This window comes from Rhipicephalus sanguineus, chromosome 3 (genome assembly GCF_013339695.2).
Source record: "Rhipicephalus sanguineus isolate Rsan-2018 chromosome 3, BIME_Rsan_1.4, whole genome shotgun sequence".
NCBI lineage: Eukaryota > Metazoa > Arthropoda > Arachnida > Ixodida > Ixodidae > Rhipicephalus > Rhipicephalus sanguineus.
In genome coordinates this window covers 172116203-172137312 of record NC_051178.1, presented here as the reverse complement: position 1 = coordinate 172137312, position 21110 = coordinate 172116203, and the positions used below count along the sequence as shown (strand labels likewise).

The window sequence follows — 21110 nt, the reverse complement described above, 5'->3', positions numbered from 1 at the left end:
TTTCTCTAAGAGATATCAGCTTAACACGTCACATTGGTCATTTTTGTAATTCAAGCAGCTCAAATTGTTAATTCATCAATAGAGTTCAGGTACACCAATGGATGACCTGATTATACAGTACAAGAACTTCTGTCTTCAGCAGCAGCTTTACCTCGGAAAGCATAAAACTTCTAAACTTAAAGAACACCTCAAGGAATCTGCTATACAAATGGCGTGAAGTTTCCAAAAGAAGTATGATATCTTGGATATCTTGGAGAGCTTTCACTCACCTGATTTGCTTGGTTCACATTGAAGCGATGTCCCAAGGCATTGGCCTTCAGTTGGAGGCCATCATCCCTCATTTGTTTCATCAACTCCAAAGGGTCCATGCTTACACCACCTGGACAAAGACAAAGAGAACCATTTTGTGATCTTACACAATTAAGTGAGTACAGCCAGAGGCAATTTTCACAAATTTCTACTGCTATGAAAACCATAACATCAGTACCTATCTGACACATGTCCGCATAAGCATTTTGCATCTCTCACTTTCAAGATTTGCCAGAGAAAGATCAATTACGCCCCAAGCTTTGTGGAACATGGGGAATAAACTCCAGCCTAGTCTATCAGACATTAACAGGTTTTTTTACAAAGCAGAATTGAATTAATATCTGGTATGACATAACACAGAAACATACAATGAGAAATGCTCTGGTAAAGGGGTCCACACAACTTGGAGTTCTTTAACGTGAACCACGAAAAAGGGTATGCAAGTGTCTTCGCATTGAACTCGTGCAGAAATGTGGAACAATGTGGTCAGGAATAGAACCTCCAACCTCGTGCCTGGAAGAACCCAATGGACAAAAAGCTGCTGTAGCCAGTCCACCTACATAAGAACTGCCGAGCGCAACCCCACCAAATATAACGCAGATATTCATGAAATAGCCATCACACTGAATATTGTAGCCAACGATGATGTAAAATGGAAATTTTATGCGCCAAAATGAAAGCCCTTTGTTCATGTCCTGGCTTGGTTATATGACCAGTTACAATCCTCTAAATCGATTTAACAAACTCATGCAGCAACAAGAAGGAAAGTTTTCGGCAGACCATGCCTTCCACTAGCACACAGGCTTCACAACAATCCCTGTTGACCAAAATTAGTCAAAAAACAGAAAAAGAAGAAATAAAATACGAATGTTGCCCTAAATGTGGCAACAACACTTGGCTGCCGATCAGAGTGAACAAGATGCAGACCTCAGCGTGCAACAGTTACTTACCACATCTTGGTACTGCCCAAAAGGCCTTGTCCTTAAAGGAGTTGAAAAAAATGTAAGGAAAAAGATTTGTGCAACTTACCCCGCCATTTTGAGCAATATTAAACAGCACATGGCAGAATCCTGTTAAAGTTTGTGCATGCAGCTTTTAGCGGAACAAGAATGTGTCTTCCACGCAGCAGATTGCTTCCTCTTTTCTGAGCTTACATTCTGCACCTTTTGTCAATGGCAGTATAGCAACACACCATTATATGCACACAAAGAAACTATTGTGTGATGCACAGCCAGCCCTTTCCACAAGGCACGAATGACGATTAAGGCTTTTTAAAGTAATTAGTGTTCTACAGAATTTTTCGAAAAGGTTGCCATCTGTTATTTATGAGCTTACAAAGAACCTGTGCATAAATGTAGCTTGTCGAAATTAATGCACTTATGCGAAATTGTGCCTACAGCTGCTAGTAAAAATTTTATTTCCAGGCAGGCTGCACAAAAGCAATCATCGTTTTATATACAAAGCCTGGTTGAAAAGGACGGCGTCATAAAATGAAAAACAATGAATTCAAAGAAAAAGGCACATGTTGGTTTATTAACTCAACTCTTCAGCTTGAACTCAAAGGAGGAAAGCAAGATGCGATATGTAATCCAGATGAGTATAAATTTCCCCAGAGAATTGATTTTAGAATGATAATATTTTGTGGGCTTTTAAGTGCCAAAACCACAATATGATTATGAGGCACGCTGTAGTGGAGGCGGTTCTGAAAATTGAGACCTTCTGGCATTCTTTAACACGCCCCGACATCGCACAGTACGTGGGCCTCTAGCCCACGTACTGCGCGAAATTGAAATGCCACCATCACGGCTGGGATCGAACCCACGACTTTCAGGTCAGCAGCCGAGCACCGTAGCTACTACATCACTGCAGTGGACAAAAAGGAATTGATTTTCTCCTAAGTGAGTATGTCGTAAATTTTATTTTGCTTGAAATCACAAGTACGTTGTAGTTCACCATGACAACCATAAGAGAAGTTCTTATATGGTTATACTGCATGTTTGCTAAAGTCCCTTGGTGCACGCTTGATATTTTTCACAAGATTGAAATGTATTAAAGTGGCTGACAACCGATCAGAACACGAACTGAAATAACCCAACAGAAGGACTGTCTATTGTATAGTCTAAAACAAACCCTGCTTTTCTAATTAAACGTGAATTTATATTTTTATTTCTTTACTCAAAATTACTTTTGGCGCCTCGGCCGCAAAAAAGAGAACGTGCACATGTACCTATTACGTGACCTTTTACTGGTCTACGCTATCAATTGTCACTATATTAGCGTTGAAATGCAGCACACATTTTATTATAATCTTTTCTAATGTAAAACGTGCAGACATGCATTCATTTGCACTGAGCAGAACAGTGGCGCTGCCTTCGCTTGATGTATGACCCATGCTCATGAGCGGCAGCATGAACATTGTTAGCTAAAGGCCTAGAGGCGCCTACGAACGTGTTGGAAAAGTACGAAGAGTGCCTCGCGGCCTCAGAGATTACCTCCGGCGACGCGTTGCCAGAACTAATCACGGAGGCCACGACCATCCAGCTTGAGAGGCAGTAAAGAGATCTCACATGACGACAAGCGTTCGGAAAACTTATTCTACGTGCTTTTTTATTCCGAAACGGTTGAAAATATCAATATGAAGGAGGTTAAGAACAGTTTCACCCACTCCTGTGAAAGCAAAACCTTGAGCATAATGCGAGGAGGGCTATCGGCATCGGTATTGCTTCTCAGCGTTGCTGGAGGACATCTACGTACAGTTCAAGGGCTTTTCAGGTCGAAAAATACTGCTAATAAGATAACCACATGCTTTTGGGATTAACCGCTGCACCTACAAACACTACGAAGGATGAGTTTTCTATTGTGCCGTAAAAAACTAGGTCGAGAAAAATCAGTTATCGGTCCCTTTAACTAATCCCTTGAGGGTTTTCGCCGTACATGTACGGCAGAAGCTTCCTGGTACCAAAGGTACCAGGAAGCTTCGTACATCTAAGGCATAGCGTTTATTTTTAAAACGCGTGCCTTTTTTCGATCATTTCTCTTGCTTGGCTTGTGCTGCCACACTTCGGGAATACGTGGAATTTTTTTCGTGCACCTTTGTCTCTCCATTGTATTTTTTTTTTTGCTTCCCAAAACGGCATGCCGGCTATCACTTGCCCATCTGAGCGTGTTCGCGGTGCAGCTGGTTTAAAGTGCGTGCCTTTTCTGATCACTTCTCTTGCTTTGCATGTGCTGCCACACTTCGGGAATACGTGCAATTTTTTTCATGCGCCGATGTCTCTCCGTTGTTGCTTTCTTTATGCTCCGCAAACGGCGCGCCGGCTATCGCTTGCACAACCGAGTGCACCCGCGGTGCCTTCTTCGATTATTTCTCTTGTTTGGAATGTGCTGCGACGCTTCGGGAGTACGTGGAATTTTTTTAATGCGCCGATGCCTCTCAGTCTTATTTTTTTTTTGCTTTCCAAAGCGGTGCGGTGGATTTCAGTTGCGCATCATAACGCGCGCACGCGGTCCGGCTGGTTTTGGTTTCATCCTTCGGGTGGTTTTCGCTTCTTGCGCTCGCAAAGCTGGTTTCTATTCTCTCAAAGGGTGACCACTTGTTACTCTCTCGTTTACTGCTCCCCGGGGCACGATTACATCTGTTTCCGTGTGGCGCTAAATTACACAAACAACGCTGCTGTGATTGCATTTCCTGTTTTGGGGTCTCGGAAAAACTAACTACGTCTTGTTGGCGATAAGACGAAGGATTACTATAGCTTTTTCACTCGTTTTGCTTTCCAGATGGGCCGCACAACCATAGAGTTTTCTTCCGTGCGCTCACTGACACAGTTCGCTTACGCCATGGAAGCGTGCGCCGGTTGCTCTGCCTGCCAGTGAGTCGAGCAGCGATTCTTCCAATACGCACTATTCCCCAAGTGCCGAATCAGAACGGACATAGGAGTGCTGTAAGCTTTATTTGTCAGAGACCCTAAAGCCGACAAATTTGATATACTTAGGCAGGATATATGTTAAAGCTTGCAAGGGCTAGCAAAAGTTTTACTGAAAGACCTGTGGTATATCTAAGAGTGGTGCATGTAATACAAATATTGTCCACTTTAACCATAAGTGTAAGCATACGGAATTGTGCTACTGTTATTCAGTATTTGAAAGCTGAAAACTTCGTATTTAATTCTTTTTGGCACAACTTCTAAGAATTCTGGTAAGGGATTGACGGTCTAAATTTTAAAAATTATGTTTCTTAGAGACCTTACATGTTAAACTTCTCATTTAAATGCAATAAGCTTGATTGAACTTTGTACAGTATATGCCAAGCAAAATGATTTCTCCATTTCAATTTTTTGAGATAGGAGCTGCAGACGTAAATTTTGCTGTTAAGTACCCGTAGTTGTACTGGAGCAATTTCTTCAAAAAAATGCAGTAAATTCTTTAAAAGTTTTATACCGAATTCTACGATATACCGAATTCCAGTTTTCTTGCGAGTTCGATATATGTGGCTTCGACTACTCCAAGAAAGTTTGCACGAGCAGCCTATGTGCTCAGCGATGCAGAGAGCTAGCATATGCACCACTGCCAAGTACTGGGACAAAAGAAACGTGCATTCACCTGGGTTGCGTATGATCTGAGATACGAGACGCTCACTCATGAAAGTGTAAAAACGCATTACCAGCAGTGCAATAGGCACCGGGCGGCTGTCTTAAGGCGCCAGCAGCGCCCCTCCCGAACAGCGCCGCAAGCGGCGGCAGAGACGAGACTGGCATGTGAAGCAGACGACGCGGAGTAGGCTCTGTTACGTTGGGGACCGTATTCGAAAAGAAGCGGCGGCGTTTCTTGTTGTACCATGCGAAGCTGTACGCTATAGCGTTTGCCGTTTAGCTCTCAAGCAAAGAGAAGCGGCAGCAACGGTGTTATTTTGAACAATGCGCGTAGCGTTCGACTGTCGAACATGTGTTCAGATAACAGGGCCCGTCCCCAGGCTTCTGGGACTCCTGCGCAGTCGTTTGCGGTCGTGGGCGCATTTAACGGTCGCCAAGTCACCTAGAAAGGATGACGCGTTACCCTTTCATGTCTTCCCACCGAGGAGCGTCGTCGCAAAATCGAACGAGGGAGGTTCTCTGTGGGGTGCTGTGCTTTAAGGCGTTTGTTTTCGTTCGGAGGCGGACCAGAAGGGGCACGATGCCTCCTTCCTTTCAGTACTGCAAATGAGACAGGCCCGATTGCAACACGTTGTAAAATAAGCATCTTTGCATTTTAACTGCCGAACTCGCTGTTGTCTGTAGAGGGCACCTCGTGGGAAGGCGAGTCCTGAATGCGCAAGTGCACCCATATCGCTGCCAGTTATTTTCCGCTGTGGTTTAGAGGCTTGATCAGCTGGCGTACGCGTTTTCGTGCGTCTGCTCTAGAGAAGGATCACCGATTGCACGAAGCAGGTCACGTGCACGATATCACAGAATATATAAATTAGACAACGACTGCAAATTGTGTTGCAAGTGCTCCCCGCAGACGAAACAATGTGATAAGCTACGATGTGGAGCTAGACATAGGTAGCACCTTTTATATTTTCTTAATACTTTGTTATTCTGCCTACACATTAATATTATCTCCTAACATTTAAAAAAGGAGAGCGTACGTCTCCCATTCACTTTTCATCTTTTTTTACGAGATGCTTCGCCAATCGCACACGTTAGTTGTATTTGCGCAATCCTGTTCCCGTTTTCTTTTTTTTTCGAAGCTTCAGCCGTTCCTAATAGTCGACGGCGATTGTACACGGGAACCGATGGAACTGGATGTACTCTTCAGCTTTATCCATGTTTGCTTAGCTGTTTGTGCAGCCTACAGTGCAACATGCCTGCTTCGGACTTTGTTCCCCGAGGCATTTTGGTAGGGGTGTGCGAATATTCGAAAATTGCGAATAACGAATCGAAGTAGCATTCTATTCGATTCGGTACTCGAATTGAATAGTGCATATTCGATATACCGAATATTTATCGAATAATCAGCAATGACGAAAAATGCCCGAAGTAACGAGACGTTGGAACTGGGAGGGGTAACTTTTCTTGTTTCAATCATCGAATTACCCAGGTGCAGCCCATGTATTTACGGGACTACCGAAGCTATATCGATCACATGCCCCGCCACAAGGGTCTAGAGGTTATGGCGCTCGACTGCTGACTCGAAGGTCGCGGAATCGAATCCCGGCTGCGGCGGCTGCATTTTCGATGGAGGCGGAAATGTTTGAGGCCCATGTACTTAGATTTAGGTGCACGTTAAAGAACCCCAGGTAGTCGAAATTTCCAGAGCCCTCCACCGCGGCATCTCTCATAATCACATAGTAGTTTTGGGACGTTAAACCACAGATATTATTATTATTATTATTATTATTATTATTATTATTATTATATCGATCACAGGATGAAGGCGCTTTTGCTTAAAACTCGTGTCGCCGATGTGGCAGTGTCGTCAATCCGCGATGACATGACATCAATGCACTAGCATGACAGTCATGATAATATGAACTCATGAAACTTGCTTAATATTTATGAATCAGTTTTGTTTAAAAGCTGTTGACAAAGTACCACCTCGAAAACTGTAGTCACTGCTATATTTCAGCCAGCAGTTACAAAATATTTCGAAGGCTCTATAGTTGCTACTGTATACGCGCTTGCCTCAGGTTAAATAATTGCAATATTTTTTACTCAGTTAAAAGTAATTGTAATGTTCTTTTGCTTAAAGCTTGTGAATATCTGTTCCAAATAAAATGTTGTGGAATTCTTGGGCTGTTTTAGAAACTGTTACCTTACCAGCCTAGAGCTACTTTGAAAATGGTTGTCTTACTATTCGAACAGTATTCGATTTGTACTATTCGTATCCGATTCGTGGTCATCACTATTCGATTCGGTTCTAAAATTTGCTATTCGCACCCCTACATTTCGGCAGCGCAGAACACAAGCGACACAAGCACAGTGAAGCTCAGCCAACATCCAGCCCCGTGTCCCCGCAGCAGCGCCTGCCCCTTTCTGGCACCCACATGCCGTTAGTTCGGCGCTTCCACCGATAGAGGCGCCACCAGTCCAAACTCGTCCCGCGCCCAGTGCCTATACCGAAATGCACATCAACTGAAATCATATTAGCACGGTTTCACTGCCCTGCCATGCACTGCAGCAGGCTGACCACTATTACAAAGCAGCACCAGAACTTTACTTTGTGTTCAAATCTCTTGAACTGCTTGTGCAGGCTACATGCGCAAAAATATGGTGAGTGTTCTATACATTTAGCAACCAGCCTTTGTAACCAGCAATACAGAACCTTGCTAGTGGTGAAAGCCCCTTGGTGCAAGCAAAGAAACAGCATGAAAACTGTTTTGGCTGGAGCAGCAGACGAGATCAAAGGAAACCTTGTGTGGACAGGCTCAATACAGGCAGCCAACTCCAAAAACTCGCCACACTGTTGACACCTCATCAGGCCCAGTGAGCCACAATAGCCAGTGGGGCCCTGGTTTTATTAAAGTTGTTTCTCTCGTTCAACCCAACTTTACACAAAACAGGCTGGCTGCTTCAACGACATGCTCGGCTTCAGATGAACCACAAAGAGTATTTGCTTTCGAATGCCGTTTGCTGCCATCATGGGTGAAGGGGCACACTCTTCCTAAAACATGGAAACCAAGTGCCAAGATGGAGGGGATGGTGAAAGTTTATCCCGATGAGAAATGCTTCATCCACCTAGCAGTAGTGATATCATTTAGCTAGTATGCCACAAATCTTCCAGTCATCCCTGAAGGGTGAACCACATGCCAGCACCGGAGAGAAGAAATGCAGATGTGTGTGAAACAGTGCTACACAGCAATTTCTTCGCAATTCAGGAAGCAGGGACTTCTCCACAGTACAGCAACAAAACACAAAGAGAAACAAATCATTGTTTTTTTTCCTTCTCATATGAAGGACAATGGACAATACTGGTGGCAGATATTCAGTAACAAATTAACTCAGGTGATGCTCGCCAGCACAGTTTAACATTGACGAAAAGGTGCGGCAGCTTACCTTATTTTTTTTTTTCTCACACACAAACCTTGCTGAGAATGCAACAACTTTGGAGATCGGCTTCCTATATTTAAAAATATGTGTGCCACACAAGTGCCAGCAGTGAAATATTGGTAATGTGCCATCTTTGATTTCTTATTTTGTCATAAGCATAGGTCGGCAAACTCATGCATGAGTCGACTCACTCAGTCTTACTAAGACTCAGATCGGTCCGCGAGTCTGAGTTTGAGTGAGTACGGGTGAGTAATATTTTGGCGAGTTCGAGAGAGTCTGGTTGAGAAAAATTTTAGTGAGCCTAAGTCCGAGTGGGCCCTAAGCGCAAAATATGTTTCTTGAGTAGTCTCAGCGAGCTCCACTTTTTTCGCTGACCTATGGTCCTCTCATTCATCTTCAGCATTACTATTAGCCTTATATCGGCTTACGTTTACACTCACATCTACTCACACATATTTCAACGCACCAGCGTTGTCACCAGCGTTGTCAACGCACCAGGGAATGTCAAGTGCTGATACCTCCATTACTGCTGTTGTGTCACCAAAGAAAAAAACTTATGCTTCTTAAGCCTCAGTATTATTCACACAGCAGCGAAAAAAAAGTACACGAATGGTGAAAGAAGGAGATGGGACACAGCGCTTCAGTGCTTCTTCCGCCGGCCATGTGGTGCTTTACGCTACTGTATGAATAATGTCATACCAACTAGCCCATCTGTCTGTCCTTTTTATATTCTGGGGACATGGCAAGCGTAAGCAAGCTTTGTTTTTTGTTTCTGGCCTAACAAGCTTGGAGGCTCAGTAAGCAAGAAAAAATGCAGAAACAAAAGACGGGCTACAATGTCACAATCAATTTCCATACCAGCTTGCCATGATGCAGGATAATTGCCACTGTCTGGTTATTAGTAAAAGAACCAGCAAAAAATTGAAGGTGAAGTTAGCAGGATTCAACAACTTTTACCGAGGCCCAAAGGTCCAAATGCTCTATAATCAGCATACTAGTGCAAAATCAACAAAAATAATTTTTTCAAGAAAAATTTATCCACATAAGCGCACCTAACATTCATCTCTATTGTCCACGTAAGGGAAATGTCCATCTCTTATCAACCCTGAACTTGAAATGAGAACCACCATTTTACTAGAAGTATGAAACGGGTGTTCTAATAATGTTCAAATCGTCGTATTTCCCAACTTTCATCCCATCAAAATACGAAGGTATAGGAAAAACTACCGCTCTATGTTAAGTGGCAGATAAAATGCTGTGCTTCGTGCAGAGCCACCTGACTCACCTGAAGATGTAGAAGCCTGGTTGAACATCGGACACTCCCTGTCAGTGTTGATGTGGCCCCAGTTGTGGCACTTAATGCAGCGAACATTGCGCACAGGGATGCCAAACGGCTGGTCACGAATCTCCTTGTTGTCCTTGGCGAAGCTGCAATGGTAAGGGAGGGAGATGCTTATTAATATATCTTGGAAAGGGTTTTGTGAAGCCAGGCCTGGCAACCTGTCTTGCACGTGCAATTCTAGACAAGTATGACAAGTGGTATGCACACTGGAGTCATAAACGATCCCTCTTAGGATCAGAAGAAACTGAGACAGATTGTGAAAAAACGTTTCTTTTTTTTTGCCCATTTTTGCTCAAGACTGATACCACCAAAAAGCAGTCTGTTCTCTATGGCACAAACTTAAAGCAGTGTAGACACCAGTATTTTCTACGATAATTTTATGTGGAAGGCAGTTTATGGGGGACCCTGATAGCAACCTGCACACGACAGCATCCCAAGTGGTTTGGTATTCCACAATTTACATGGCGCACTTGACGATTTTGAAAACTCCCACCAAGCGGTGGAAAACCTACGAGTGACGACATGAATAAGTATCGTGTGACCGCATCATCACATGGAGTACGAAAGTCATGATGCTGGCAAACAGATGTGTCGTCCGCTACATTTAAAATGTGTACCACCGCTTTGCAGCACCAGTTCTATTAAAATGCGCAGCTGCGCCTCCCGGCAGCAAGACCATGTTGTCATCACTATCGTCATTGAAGAATCCGACCACGAGCGTTTGCCTGGATGCGAGCAAGTGGAGGTGGAAAACCACTTGTGTTCTTTATCCTTTGGCACAAGACGCTGAAATGTTTGCATACTACACGCGGTCAGAGTGGTTCGGCGGTTATATTCCCTCAGAAGCCTCATCATATTTGCCGTACACATCTCCAACTTCACGCCATTGGCAGCTCTCTCCCGACGTTTTGCTGATGGTTATTATATTAAGTCTGGAGAAAAAGCCACACATCACTCCTAGACTTCAGAATTCGAAGAAATTACTTTTGAGCCGTCTGTTCTCTACCAAAATTCATCACAACATTTCTTGCAAGCATGCAGAGCTCCTGCTCCAGTCAGCTTACCGTCCAATTTTGGTAAGTACACTCCTTTAAAGGGCCCACAGAAAACATTGGTTACACAAGAAAAGTTTTCAAGCGTCAATGAGAAATTAAAAAGACTGCTGGAGCGGATGCTCTTGCAGCTTGTTACCAGCAGAGGCAAAAGTACAAAATGAAATTCTGGTGTTTTACATGCCAAAACTATGACATTAGAATGAGTAGGGGGACTCCTAATTCCGACCACCTGGTGTTCTCTAATGTGCACCTCAATTTAAGTTTTTGGGTGTTTGTGCCCCCACTGAAATGCCGGTGCCCTGGCCAGGAATCAAGCCCATGCCATTGTACTGAACAGTACAAACCCATAGCTGCTAAGCCTCAGAAATACAGCTGTGTGGGCTGAAGTTTGCTTGGTGATTAAGTACTTTTGGTCTCTTAAAGGAGCCCTGCAACTCTTTTCAAATATGGTGAGAAAACGTTGCCCATCGGTAGTCAAGGTTCCATTGAACATGAGCCAAATATTAAAGCACTGCACAAGGCAAAGAATTTACAACTATGTTTCAAAGACAGCTAGAAATCACTCGCTCATCTCTTGGCAAATTCCTCGGCAAAATGTACTGCCTACATCATAGGCAAAGAGACTTGGCCATTGGCTGATTTGAGCATTGATGTGCTGCGCAGTTACCGTGGCCGCCACAGGGTACCACGATGTACCCACAGAGTTCTATAGTGCTTGAATTACATACTACTGAATTACACTAGTGCACTCATGGTCCCACTGCAAGTAAACTGATGCGTTCAAAGAGAAAAAGAAAAGGAAGTGCTCAAGGTCACGACGTATGACGAGGTAGCTTCTTGGCCCTTTGTCATCCCCCCCTTGTGTAGCTCTCAACAGCTCATCGGGACAAAAGGAGAGAGAAAGCGCTTAAAGAGTGCGACAGATCCCTGTTACTCGACTCATACTTAACGGACTTAAACTTGCAGCAACTGATTTACGAGGCAATAAACTTCAATAGCAAGGTCCTTCGATGATTACTTGGATAAGTGTTGCAGGGCTCCTGCATATATATTAAAGCGGACTGTTCTAGATAAAACTACCCCCTTTGGATTAGCACTTGTGCCATAGTAGTCAGAGGAAAATGACAGGCTTACTCTTCTCGTGGTGCATTGTACTTGCGCTGCCACTCAAACTTGAATTCAGGCTCGTCATCTTCCTTCTGGTGTTCTGAAAAACCAAAACAGCAGCATTTCAAAAGAGATTTAGGGTTTAAACTGAAGGGATAAGCAGTGACCGTGACAAGAAGGGTAAATAATGCTGACAGCCATGATGTGCTGCAATGTAATTGCTCCCTTGCCGATTTCCTCCCTTATGTAGCTACCAGAGCGCCTGCAGTAATGAAACGAGGGATAAAGGGCATGGTTTGTGTGACAACTTGGCTTTTCAATGCAGAAATTCAGATTAGTTGGCGATATCTGACCCTAGACATCTTAACAAGCACAAAGGAATGCTAACACAAAGAAGAGACAACAAAGAGCAACCGTACTATCTATGTCTCTCTTCTTTGTGTTAGCATTCCTTTGCACTTGTTAATACATGTAAAGTGAACTCGGCTTGTACGTGGTGTACTTGGAAAATTTTGGGGCATGGTATTAGTGAGGCAACAGAGTCTAAGAGTATAATGGTCGCGGCAACCGGAAGTGCCCGCTGTTTCAAAGAGCACATCAGCGATGACGGTATGTCACGTGAGATTGGGAGGGGCACTCGGCGAGGAGGGCAAAGTGGCTTTGGGAGAGGAGACCAGCAGACGAGTGGAAGGTAGCGAAGGAAAGAGTGAAACGAGCAATGGCAGCGTTTTGATTCTCACGGCTACGTGTTCGTCGCAGAATCATGCACAACTGTCACACCACAACTAAATTTCGACCTCTGGGTGGTTTAGGGGCCTTTTAAAAAGCATTGTACACAAAATACCTCAGAATGATGTATGGCTCTCACTAGTGCTACGTACCAGCGGCATCGCGGCCAAGGAGAAGAGGAGAAGGACGAAACAGGCAGACTGGCGTGTGCTGTTCGCGTCGGTTGTGCTGCTCGCCTAAGCTGAAAATAATACAGGGATACGTATCCCTCTGAGCTGGTGTCTTTTTCCGTAACATATTTGGTGGAGTGGTGCGATCCCCTACCTCGCCACGGAACTCCGCAGCGGACGTTGTCTCAAGGATTTCCCCATGGCCTCCCAAGACTTGGCTACATCCCCGCCGCCCGCATTGCCTCCTGCCCTACCTGCCAACCCACCGGCTGCACCCACTTTCGTCACGCTTCCCGCCGTGAAAGAGCCTGCCTTCTCGGGCCTCGAAGGTTCTGACGTCGACCAATGGCTGCGCCTGTACGAACGCGTCAGCGCCAGTTACAGGTGGGACCCCACCCTTATGCTCGCGAATGTCATATTTTACCTGGACGGAACCCCTCGTCTCTGGTTTGACACCCATGAGCATGAGATTACCAGCTGGGACAGCTTTAAGGAAAAGATCCGCGAACTTTTTGGCAACTCTCTTGGACGTCGCCTCGCCGCAAAGACTGAATTATCGACTCGCACGCAAAGCTCCACTGAGTCCTACCTCAGTTATATTCAACATGTCCTGGCCCTCTGCCGCAAAGCCGACGAAACCATGTCTGAACAAGAACAAGTTGCGCACATACTCAAGGGTATCGCCGACGACGCATTCAACTTGCTGTTGTGCACTAACGTGTCGTGTCCTCTGTCGATGCGGTACTTCAACAATGTCGTCGCTTGGAACAGGCTAAAAGTAGGCGTGTCTCCCAACTGTTCCCGTGCCTTCCGAATACCGCAGTGACGTCTTCTTGCCTCGCTACATACCGGCAGCCGGACGCCTGCGATAACTTGACCCGACTCGTTAGGCGTGAACTTGAAGCAGCCGCCCCTGTTACCGTGGCACCACCATCCTCTGACACACCTCCTTCCGTCCCTTTACCCCTTCTTCAAGCAGTCATCCGACAGGAAATTGCCAGCATGGGTATCTGCTCTATTTCAACGCCTCCCCGTACCGACTTCCCGCCGCACTTCACGCCCCCACGTTGACCCCGTCTATCTCGCCACCAGCGTTCCGTAATCCGTCCGAATGGAGAACACCTGATGACAAGCCCATATGCTTCTACTGTCACCGAATAGGACACATATCTCGTCATTGCCGAAGTCGCTGGGGTCCTCCTGCACAAAATTTCCCGCCTTCCTTCAATAATCGTCCCGCTCCTCGTTCTGCAACCAGCCCAGACCACGCTGCCCCTCCTGCCCACTTCGCCCCTCGGCCCACTACGCACCTCCAGCCCACTTTGCCCCTAAGGCCTACTCTTCCCATCAGGACCACTTTGCCCCTCACGATGTACGGACCCCTATCACCGATGTCCTGATAAGTCGTGGTATTACGCTACCACACACTGTTCTTTCTGTCACAGGGAACTCCACGTGCCTTCCCATTGTCAATTTTAGTTTGACACCGCAAGTGCTCCCGCAAGGCATCGCTTTGGCATTACTTTCGACCTTAGAAGACAGCGCGGTGGCTGCTCTCACGGTGACCGCTCTGTCCGATCCCCATGCCCAGCAACAATCTAATCCTTGTCCCGACAGCGCGATACGGTCGATGATTGCTTGCACCTTAACGCCGCAGCAGACTGACGAGCTCCACCAGCTTCTGCTGTCCTACGTCGACGTTTTCGATCTCAGCGGCCGTCCATTGGGAAAAGCTACTGGTGTAACCCGCCGCATCAACACAGCTGACCAGCCTCCTATTCATAGACGCCCATATCGCATGTCGGCGACTGAGCGTCAAATTATCCAAGCTGAAGTCAACAAAATGCTCGCCAAGAACATCATTGAGCTGTCCTGCAGTCCTTGGGCATCCCCTGTTGTGCTAGTGCGCAAAAAGGACGGCACATGGCGTTTCTGTGTCGATTATCGCCACCTAAACAGAATTACAAAAAAAAGACGTCTACCCTCTGCCACGAATAGATGATGCCCTTGACTGCCTCTATGGTGCCCGCTATTTTTCTTCCATCAACCTCCGTTCCGGGTACTGGCAGATTGAGGTGGACGATATGGATCGTGAAAAGACGGCATTTATCACCCCCGATGGCCTATATCAGTTCAAGGTCATGCCCTTTGGCCTTTGTAACGCCCCAGCAACCTTTGAACGAATGATGGACTCTTTGCTCCGAGGATTTAAACGGTCCACCTGTTTGTGCTACTTGGACGATGTCGTTGTTTTTTCCCCAACATTTGAAACTCATATAGAACGCCTCTCAGCCATCTTAGCCATCTTCCGTCGTGCTGGCCTGCAGCTGAACTCATCAAAATGTCATTTTGGCCGCGACCAAATTACAGTACTTGGCCATTTAGTGGACGCTAACGGAGTACAGCCAGACCCGGCGAAAATCAGCGCAGTCAAGATCTTTCCCGTTCCACGATCTGTGAAGGATGTCCGCAGCTTTCTCGGACTATGTTCGTATTTTCGACGCTTCGTGAAAAATTTTGCGGATATAGCGAGACCTCTTACGCAGCTCCTCAAGCAAGAAGTCCCGTTTACATGGGGCTCAGAAGAGGCTTCTGCGTTCTCCAATCTCATCGCGCTCCTCACTACTCCTCCAATTTTGGCCCACTTTGACCCTGCTGCCCCTACTGAGATCCGCACGGATGCAAGTGGTCATGGCATCGGCGCCGTGCTTGCTCAACGCCAACGTGGCCACGACTGCGTTATTGCATACGCCAGCCGCCTCTTATCCGCCCCCGAACGCAATTATTCAATCACAGAGCGTGAGTGTTTGGCTCTCGTTTGGGCGGTCGCCAAGTTCAGGCCATACCTATACGGGCGCCCGTTTTTGGTCGTTACCGACCACCACGCGCTCTGCTGGCTGAACTCTCTTAAAGACCCCTCAGGGCGGCTTGGTCGCTGGGCTTTGCGCCTCCAAGAGTTCTCCTACTCAGTCGTGCACAAATCTGGCCGCATGCACCAGGATGCCGACAGCCTCTCCCGGTACCCTGTCGACGATCCTGATGACACTGACGCCAACACGATCTGCTCCATATTCTCAGTGTCCAACTTGGTTCACATTGGGGAAGAACAGAAACGGGATCCCGTGCTCCTTGACCTCATCACCCGCACGGAATCTTCCCCAAACGACGCCTCTGTTCGCCACTTTGTGTTTCAAGAGGGCGTCCTCTACCATCGAAATTTCCGACCTGACCTTCAAATTGTCGTGCCTAAGCATTTACAACGCAGTGTCCTCACTGAACTTCACGATGCGCCGACAGCTGGACACCTCGCCGTCTCTCGCACATACGAGCGCGTACGCAGCCGTTTCTTTTGGCCAGGCCTTGCTCGCTCAGTACGCTGCTATGTCGCCACGTGCGAGTTATGTCAACGCCGCAAAACACCGTCGCTGCTACCCGCTGGCCATCTTCAACCACTGGACATACCCACGGAACCCTTTTACCGCGTTGGATTAGACCTTCTTGGACCTTTTTCCCGTCTCAACCATAGGAAACAAATGGATCGCAGTGGCCACAGATTACGCCACACGCTATGCGATCACACGGGCTCTACCGACAAGTTGTGCAACCGACGTTGCTGACTTTCTGCTACGGGACGTTATCTTGGTTCACGGTGCCCCAAGACAACTGATCACAGACCGTGGCCGTCAATTCCTGTCTCAAGTTATCGCCGACACCTTACGTTCCTGTTCTTCACAGCACAAACTGACCACTGCATACCACCCTCAATCCAATGGGCTAACAGAACGCTTTAATCGCACACTTACGGACATGCTCGCTATGTATGTGTCGCCGGACCACCGAGACTGGGATGTTGCCCTACCCTACGCAACTTTTGCGTACAATTCATCGCGTCACGACACGGCAGGCTTTTCCCCTTTTTATCTCCTGTACGAAGGAGAGCCGACTTTACCACTGGACACAATCATTCCTACCTCCACCTCGTCCACCAGCGAGTATGCCCGAGACGCAATTGTACGAGCCGACGAATCCCGACAGCTCGCCCGCGCTCGGCTGACGGCGTCGCAAACCAAGCAACGACGCCGGTACGATGCTTCTCATCGAGACGCACATTTCGTTCCTGGTGCCCTTGTGCTACTGTGGTCCCCTCATCATCGGGTGGGCCTATCCGAAAAACTTTTGTCTCGTTACACGGGACCTTACCGTGTACTGCGTCAAGTAACACCTGTTACCTATGAGATTGGCCCCATCTGTCCATCGCCATCTGTTCGGTCCAGTGATATTGTTCACGTTTCACGGCTCAAGCCCTACAACACCGCTTCCGAAAACGACCTTTAAAGCTCCGGGACAGTGCTTCGGCCGCCGGGGGTAATGCTACGTACCAGTGACATCGCGGCCAAGGAGAAGAAGAGAAGGACGAAACAGGCAGACTGGCGCGTGCTGTTCGCGTCGGTTGTGCTGCTCGCCTAAGCTGAAAATAATACAGGGATACGTATCCCTCTGAGCTGGCGTCTTTTTCCGTAACACTATGTATGGCATTTATGCTCAAATCATGAAGATGTGCGACCAAAAAGCAACCTAGTGCTGCTAATGCAAGTAATTCTCTTGTTTGGACCTATATCTTTATGTAGCCTGATCCCAGTGATAATGTTGGTAGGGTGCCTCTTGAACCACTGACAAAGTGTGCAATATCATTCTAATAAATACACTGCACTGTTGCGGCCCTGTTCATCTTTCATATAAATGTGGTACTCCAAGGTCTTGCTGAGCTGAACAAGACAGCTTTTTGCTATCATGTCAGGAGCTACACCTCATTAATGCTTTTTTTATCTTCTGCAGAGCTTTCATAAACAGCTAACAAAAAGAAAGAAGAGTGTCCCTTGAATTATATTCTTAGTTCAAAGGAGGCCATTATCCTCTGATGACAACTACAAAGCCACTGAAAATGTAAGGCCTACCTCTTTTGACACCTGGTGGGGCTTCATACATGAAATTGAGTGACAGCTTTTCCTTGCTCTCCTTACTGACCAGAGACCTGGAAAGAGGCAGAAGCAACTAAGTCAACACAAGCAAAATATATAAACAATGAAGAAAATGCATTAAGGGGTTGTTAATGAACTTCTCACGCTACAAGAATCCGGAGTCAACAATGCAGACCATACTAAATAGACGTCCTAACCACCAATGCTCCGAGCTTAGAGCCATGAGGTGAAAGTGTGTAGTGCATGACAACCATACAGAACTTTCTAATTCCGCCCAATAAAGATAAAAAGAAAATTTAGAAATTTCTTTGCAGCATGGAACCAGCAGCTTGCCGAGTATGTTTACAGCACACAACACCGTGCAGAATGCCTACAGCGATGCCTTTTTTTATCATAAATGGTTACTGTTCTGCTGCCATGCATAATACTTCAGCACGACTCGGTATGAGCCTGAGGGAAAGGGACAGAAGCAAGGAAGGAAAAATACAGGCGACAGGACGTGCACTCATCCTGTTACCGTGTCGTGTTGTGCTAAAGCAATGCAACATGATGCACCAACTCCCCCAATTCAGCAGTACTTGTCAAATTCCGAGGCTTCACATGCCATACCCACATTATGATTATGAGGCATGCCGCTGTGGGGGACTCCGGATGACTTTTGACTAGCTGGGGGTTCTTAACGTCCAGCCAAAACCAAGTTCACAGGTGTTTTTGCATGTAGCCTCCATCGAAATGTGACCACAGTGGCAGAAAATAGAGCCCGCATCACCCAGCCAATAAGCTACCAAACTGCACCAAATTGCAGGCGCCCCAAATCCCTACTGCGGGATGGAAAACACAATGAAGAATTACCTTGTTCACTAACAAGTACCCCGATTGTTCTTTGCTGAAAGCTAATGCTTATTTTCAGGTGCTGATCCCACTGAAAGGACCAGCAAAACTCTACAGCCATACAGAGCACAGCCAAGGGGCAGCGAATAAGTATACATTTCCAAGCTCGTTTTCTAGTGGGCTAGTGTGGCATTAGCTGTAGCGCGACTTGCTATCTGGAAGCTCCTAATTCGCGCAAGATACCTGTCGCAACCTGCTGTTCCACGTAATCTAACAATAACACCAACGGCATTACCTGTTGTTATAAAGGTCCTGTTCTTTCTCATACTGCAACTTCAGCTCTTCTTGCTTCCTTTTTTCATTCTCAGTCCTCTGTTCTGCCATCCATGCCTAAAACGATGCAAAAAGTAAGCGTCAGACAGCACACACCGCAAAAACAGCCTGTAGAAGGTAATCCCAGAGATTAAACATAAGAGCGGGCACGCGCAACTTTTCAATACCTGGCCCCCAATACCCGCTGATGAGCCCACTTACTTCATAAGCAGCGTTACACAATGCTGACATGCACTAAACGGCTCAGAGATGCAGGTTGCAAGAAAAAAAAAAAGGGGGGGGGGGGCAGGAAAAAAAAAAAAAAACAGCGCCAGTCATCCGCTTTTCGAAGACATTTCCTCGCAAATCAAAGCAGCGCCGATCGCGCGTTGAACTTGGGATCACGGAATTTGCTGACACGGCCTGACAAAAAAACATTCAGAAGGCCAATCCGCACGACATGGTCTCGTTACAGAAAACACGGGAACGATCGCTGTACTAGTACGTCATAAGGCACGCAGGGCTCGCTTGCTTGTGCTGAGATCGACAATTAGGCTAGCCGGCGTAAAACTGAACACAAGACAATGCTGACAGGAAGCAAAACGGAATGAACGGCAGTCTACCGGTAGGTTTCGCCTATAAACTTGCGTAACTAAGCTGTAAACAGAACCGGCGCACAGCATCAAGGCTGCATAGCAGCGATCTGCACCACTGCGCCATTGCAGCTAACTGCAGCATTCCTCACCCTTTTGATGTTGTCCCGTGAGGCAGGATGAAATGGCTTTTTGCACATGTAATTGTTGTACCCTTTACCCATGGTGATGCCTTTAAACGGTCACGCAGAATGCAACATACACTTGCAACTTATACACGCATATCCGACGCCATCAACGCTAACTTGAAAGGCATGGACAAATGAGAGGATGTAGTACACATCAGCGTGTTCGATGATGATGATGGTATTTGGCGAGGCTTTGTAGCGGAATGCTCGCGAGCGCTCTCTACATTAAGTAGCGAAAATAGTGTAAACATTCGGTAAACTTTGAATACTTGGCTGCAGCTTTCCGCGATATGTTGGGCTTTCATTTCAATTCCTCCTTATAAGTTTCCCCAGTGGTTATGGCGTCAAATCAGTCCCAGACTTTAATCTTTTGCGATGCCCGCTCTCGGGCACCTTTCGATTGGTTCTAACCATAGAGTTTCTTACAACAATGTAGGAAACTCTATGGTTCTAACAAAACGTTGGTTCTAACCGTGGCTGAAATACTGTGAAACTCTAGAAACCACGGCACGAGACAGAATGTTCTGTACCTTCAATGACCCCTCACACTTAAAGTTCCTAGATTTTTCCCTGTCATTGGCTAACGCTCGTTTTCGGTAGCCATGTTCTTCCTAACGCTTTTCCAGCACCCGGTGAAACGCGTCCCCCATTCACTAATGACAGGGGGTTGACGGGAGGAGAAAGGCGCGTCGCGGTAGCATATTGTCCGCTGAAAGATGCGTGGCTAATGTACTAGACGCACATGGCTTTGTAAATCTTCCAAGTTAGGAAGAAAATGGCGTCGGACGCCAGCTGCGCGTGAGAGAGGGCCGTGAGAGGAGGCAGTTGTCGGTACTTAAGTAAAAAGAAAAAAATCTAGTAAAAAGGAAAAATCTAGGGACTTTAGGCACACTGACCACCACAACTGGACTTTAACTGGACTATTTGTCGAATTCGCCATCTTGTCAGCTCTGACGGGATGGAATCATTGAGGAAGGAAAGCTTTCCTTCCTCCTTGGATGGAATGAAAGAGAAAAAAGAACGGAAAAGAGAAGCCACCTTCTTGAAGTATGAGTACCCGCAACCCAGGGGCGTAGCCAAGGGGGGGGGTTGGGGGGGGGGGTTCAAACCCCCCCCCGAAATTTTTCAGTTTTGCACACATACAAACGCACGTACGAACATACATAAAGTATGGTTGAACCCCCCCCCCCCCCGAAAAAATTTCTGGCTACGCCCCTGCCGCAACCATAAGCGCACGCAGGGTCCCACCTCTCTCAATGATCTCAATTAAGTTTACCCGGTCTTGTGCGAGTTGATTCCATTTTGTGACATAGCTCTGCGTAATTACCATGTAAATTGCAAATTGCAACGGGGATGAAGAGCATCTCTTCCTCGGTTTCTTCTTCATCTTTACATTGGGAACATATGTGACACGTTCATTCCTACGCAAAGCTTTGGTCCTTCAAGAGAATGTTAATAATTAGTATATATC

At 46.5% G+C, this 21110-nt stretch overlaps 1 protein-coding gene across 1 annotated transcript in view; it reads right to left on the bottom strand.

The window, feature by feature from the left end:
• The window catches only part of LOC119387667 (corepressor interacting with RBPJ 1), a 36031-nt gene extending 16266 nt beyond the window's left edge, over positions 1–19765 (bottom strand). The window contains exons 1-6 of the mRNA XM_037655129.2: positions 19604–19765; positions 18842–18936; positions 17692–17768; positions 11865–11937; positions 9619–9761; positions 270–379 (exon numbers count right to left, since the gene is read on the bottom strand). Of these exons, the coding sequence (XP_037511057.1) occupies positions 270–379; positions 9619–9761; positions 11865–11937; positions 17692–17768; positions 18842–18936; positions 19604–19675 (570 nt within the window). The 5' untranslated portion in view covers positions 19676–19765. The remainder of the gene's footprint in view (positions 1–269; positions 380–9618; positions 9762–11864; positions 11938–17691; positions 17769–18841; positions 18937–19603) is intronic.
• Between the last annotated feature and the right edge of the window lie 1345 nt (positions 19766–21110).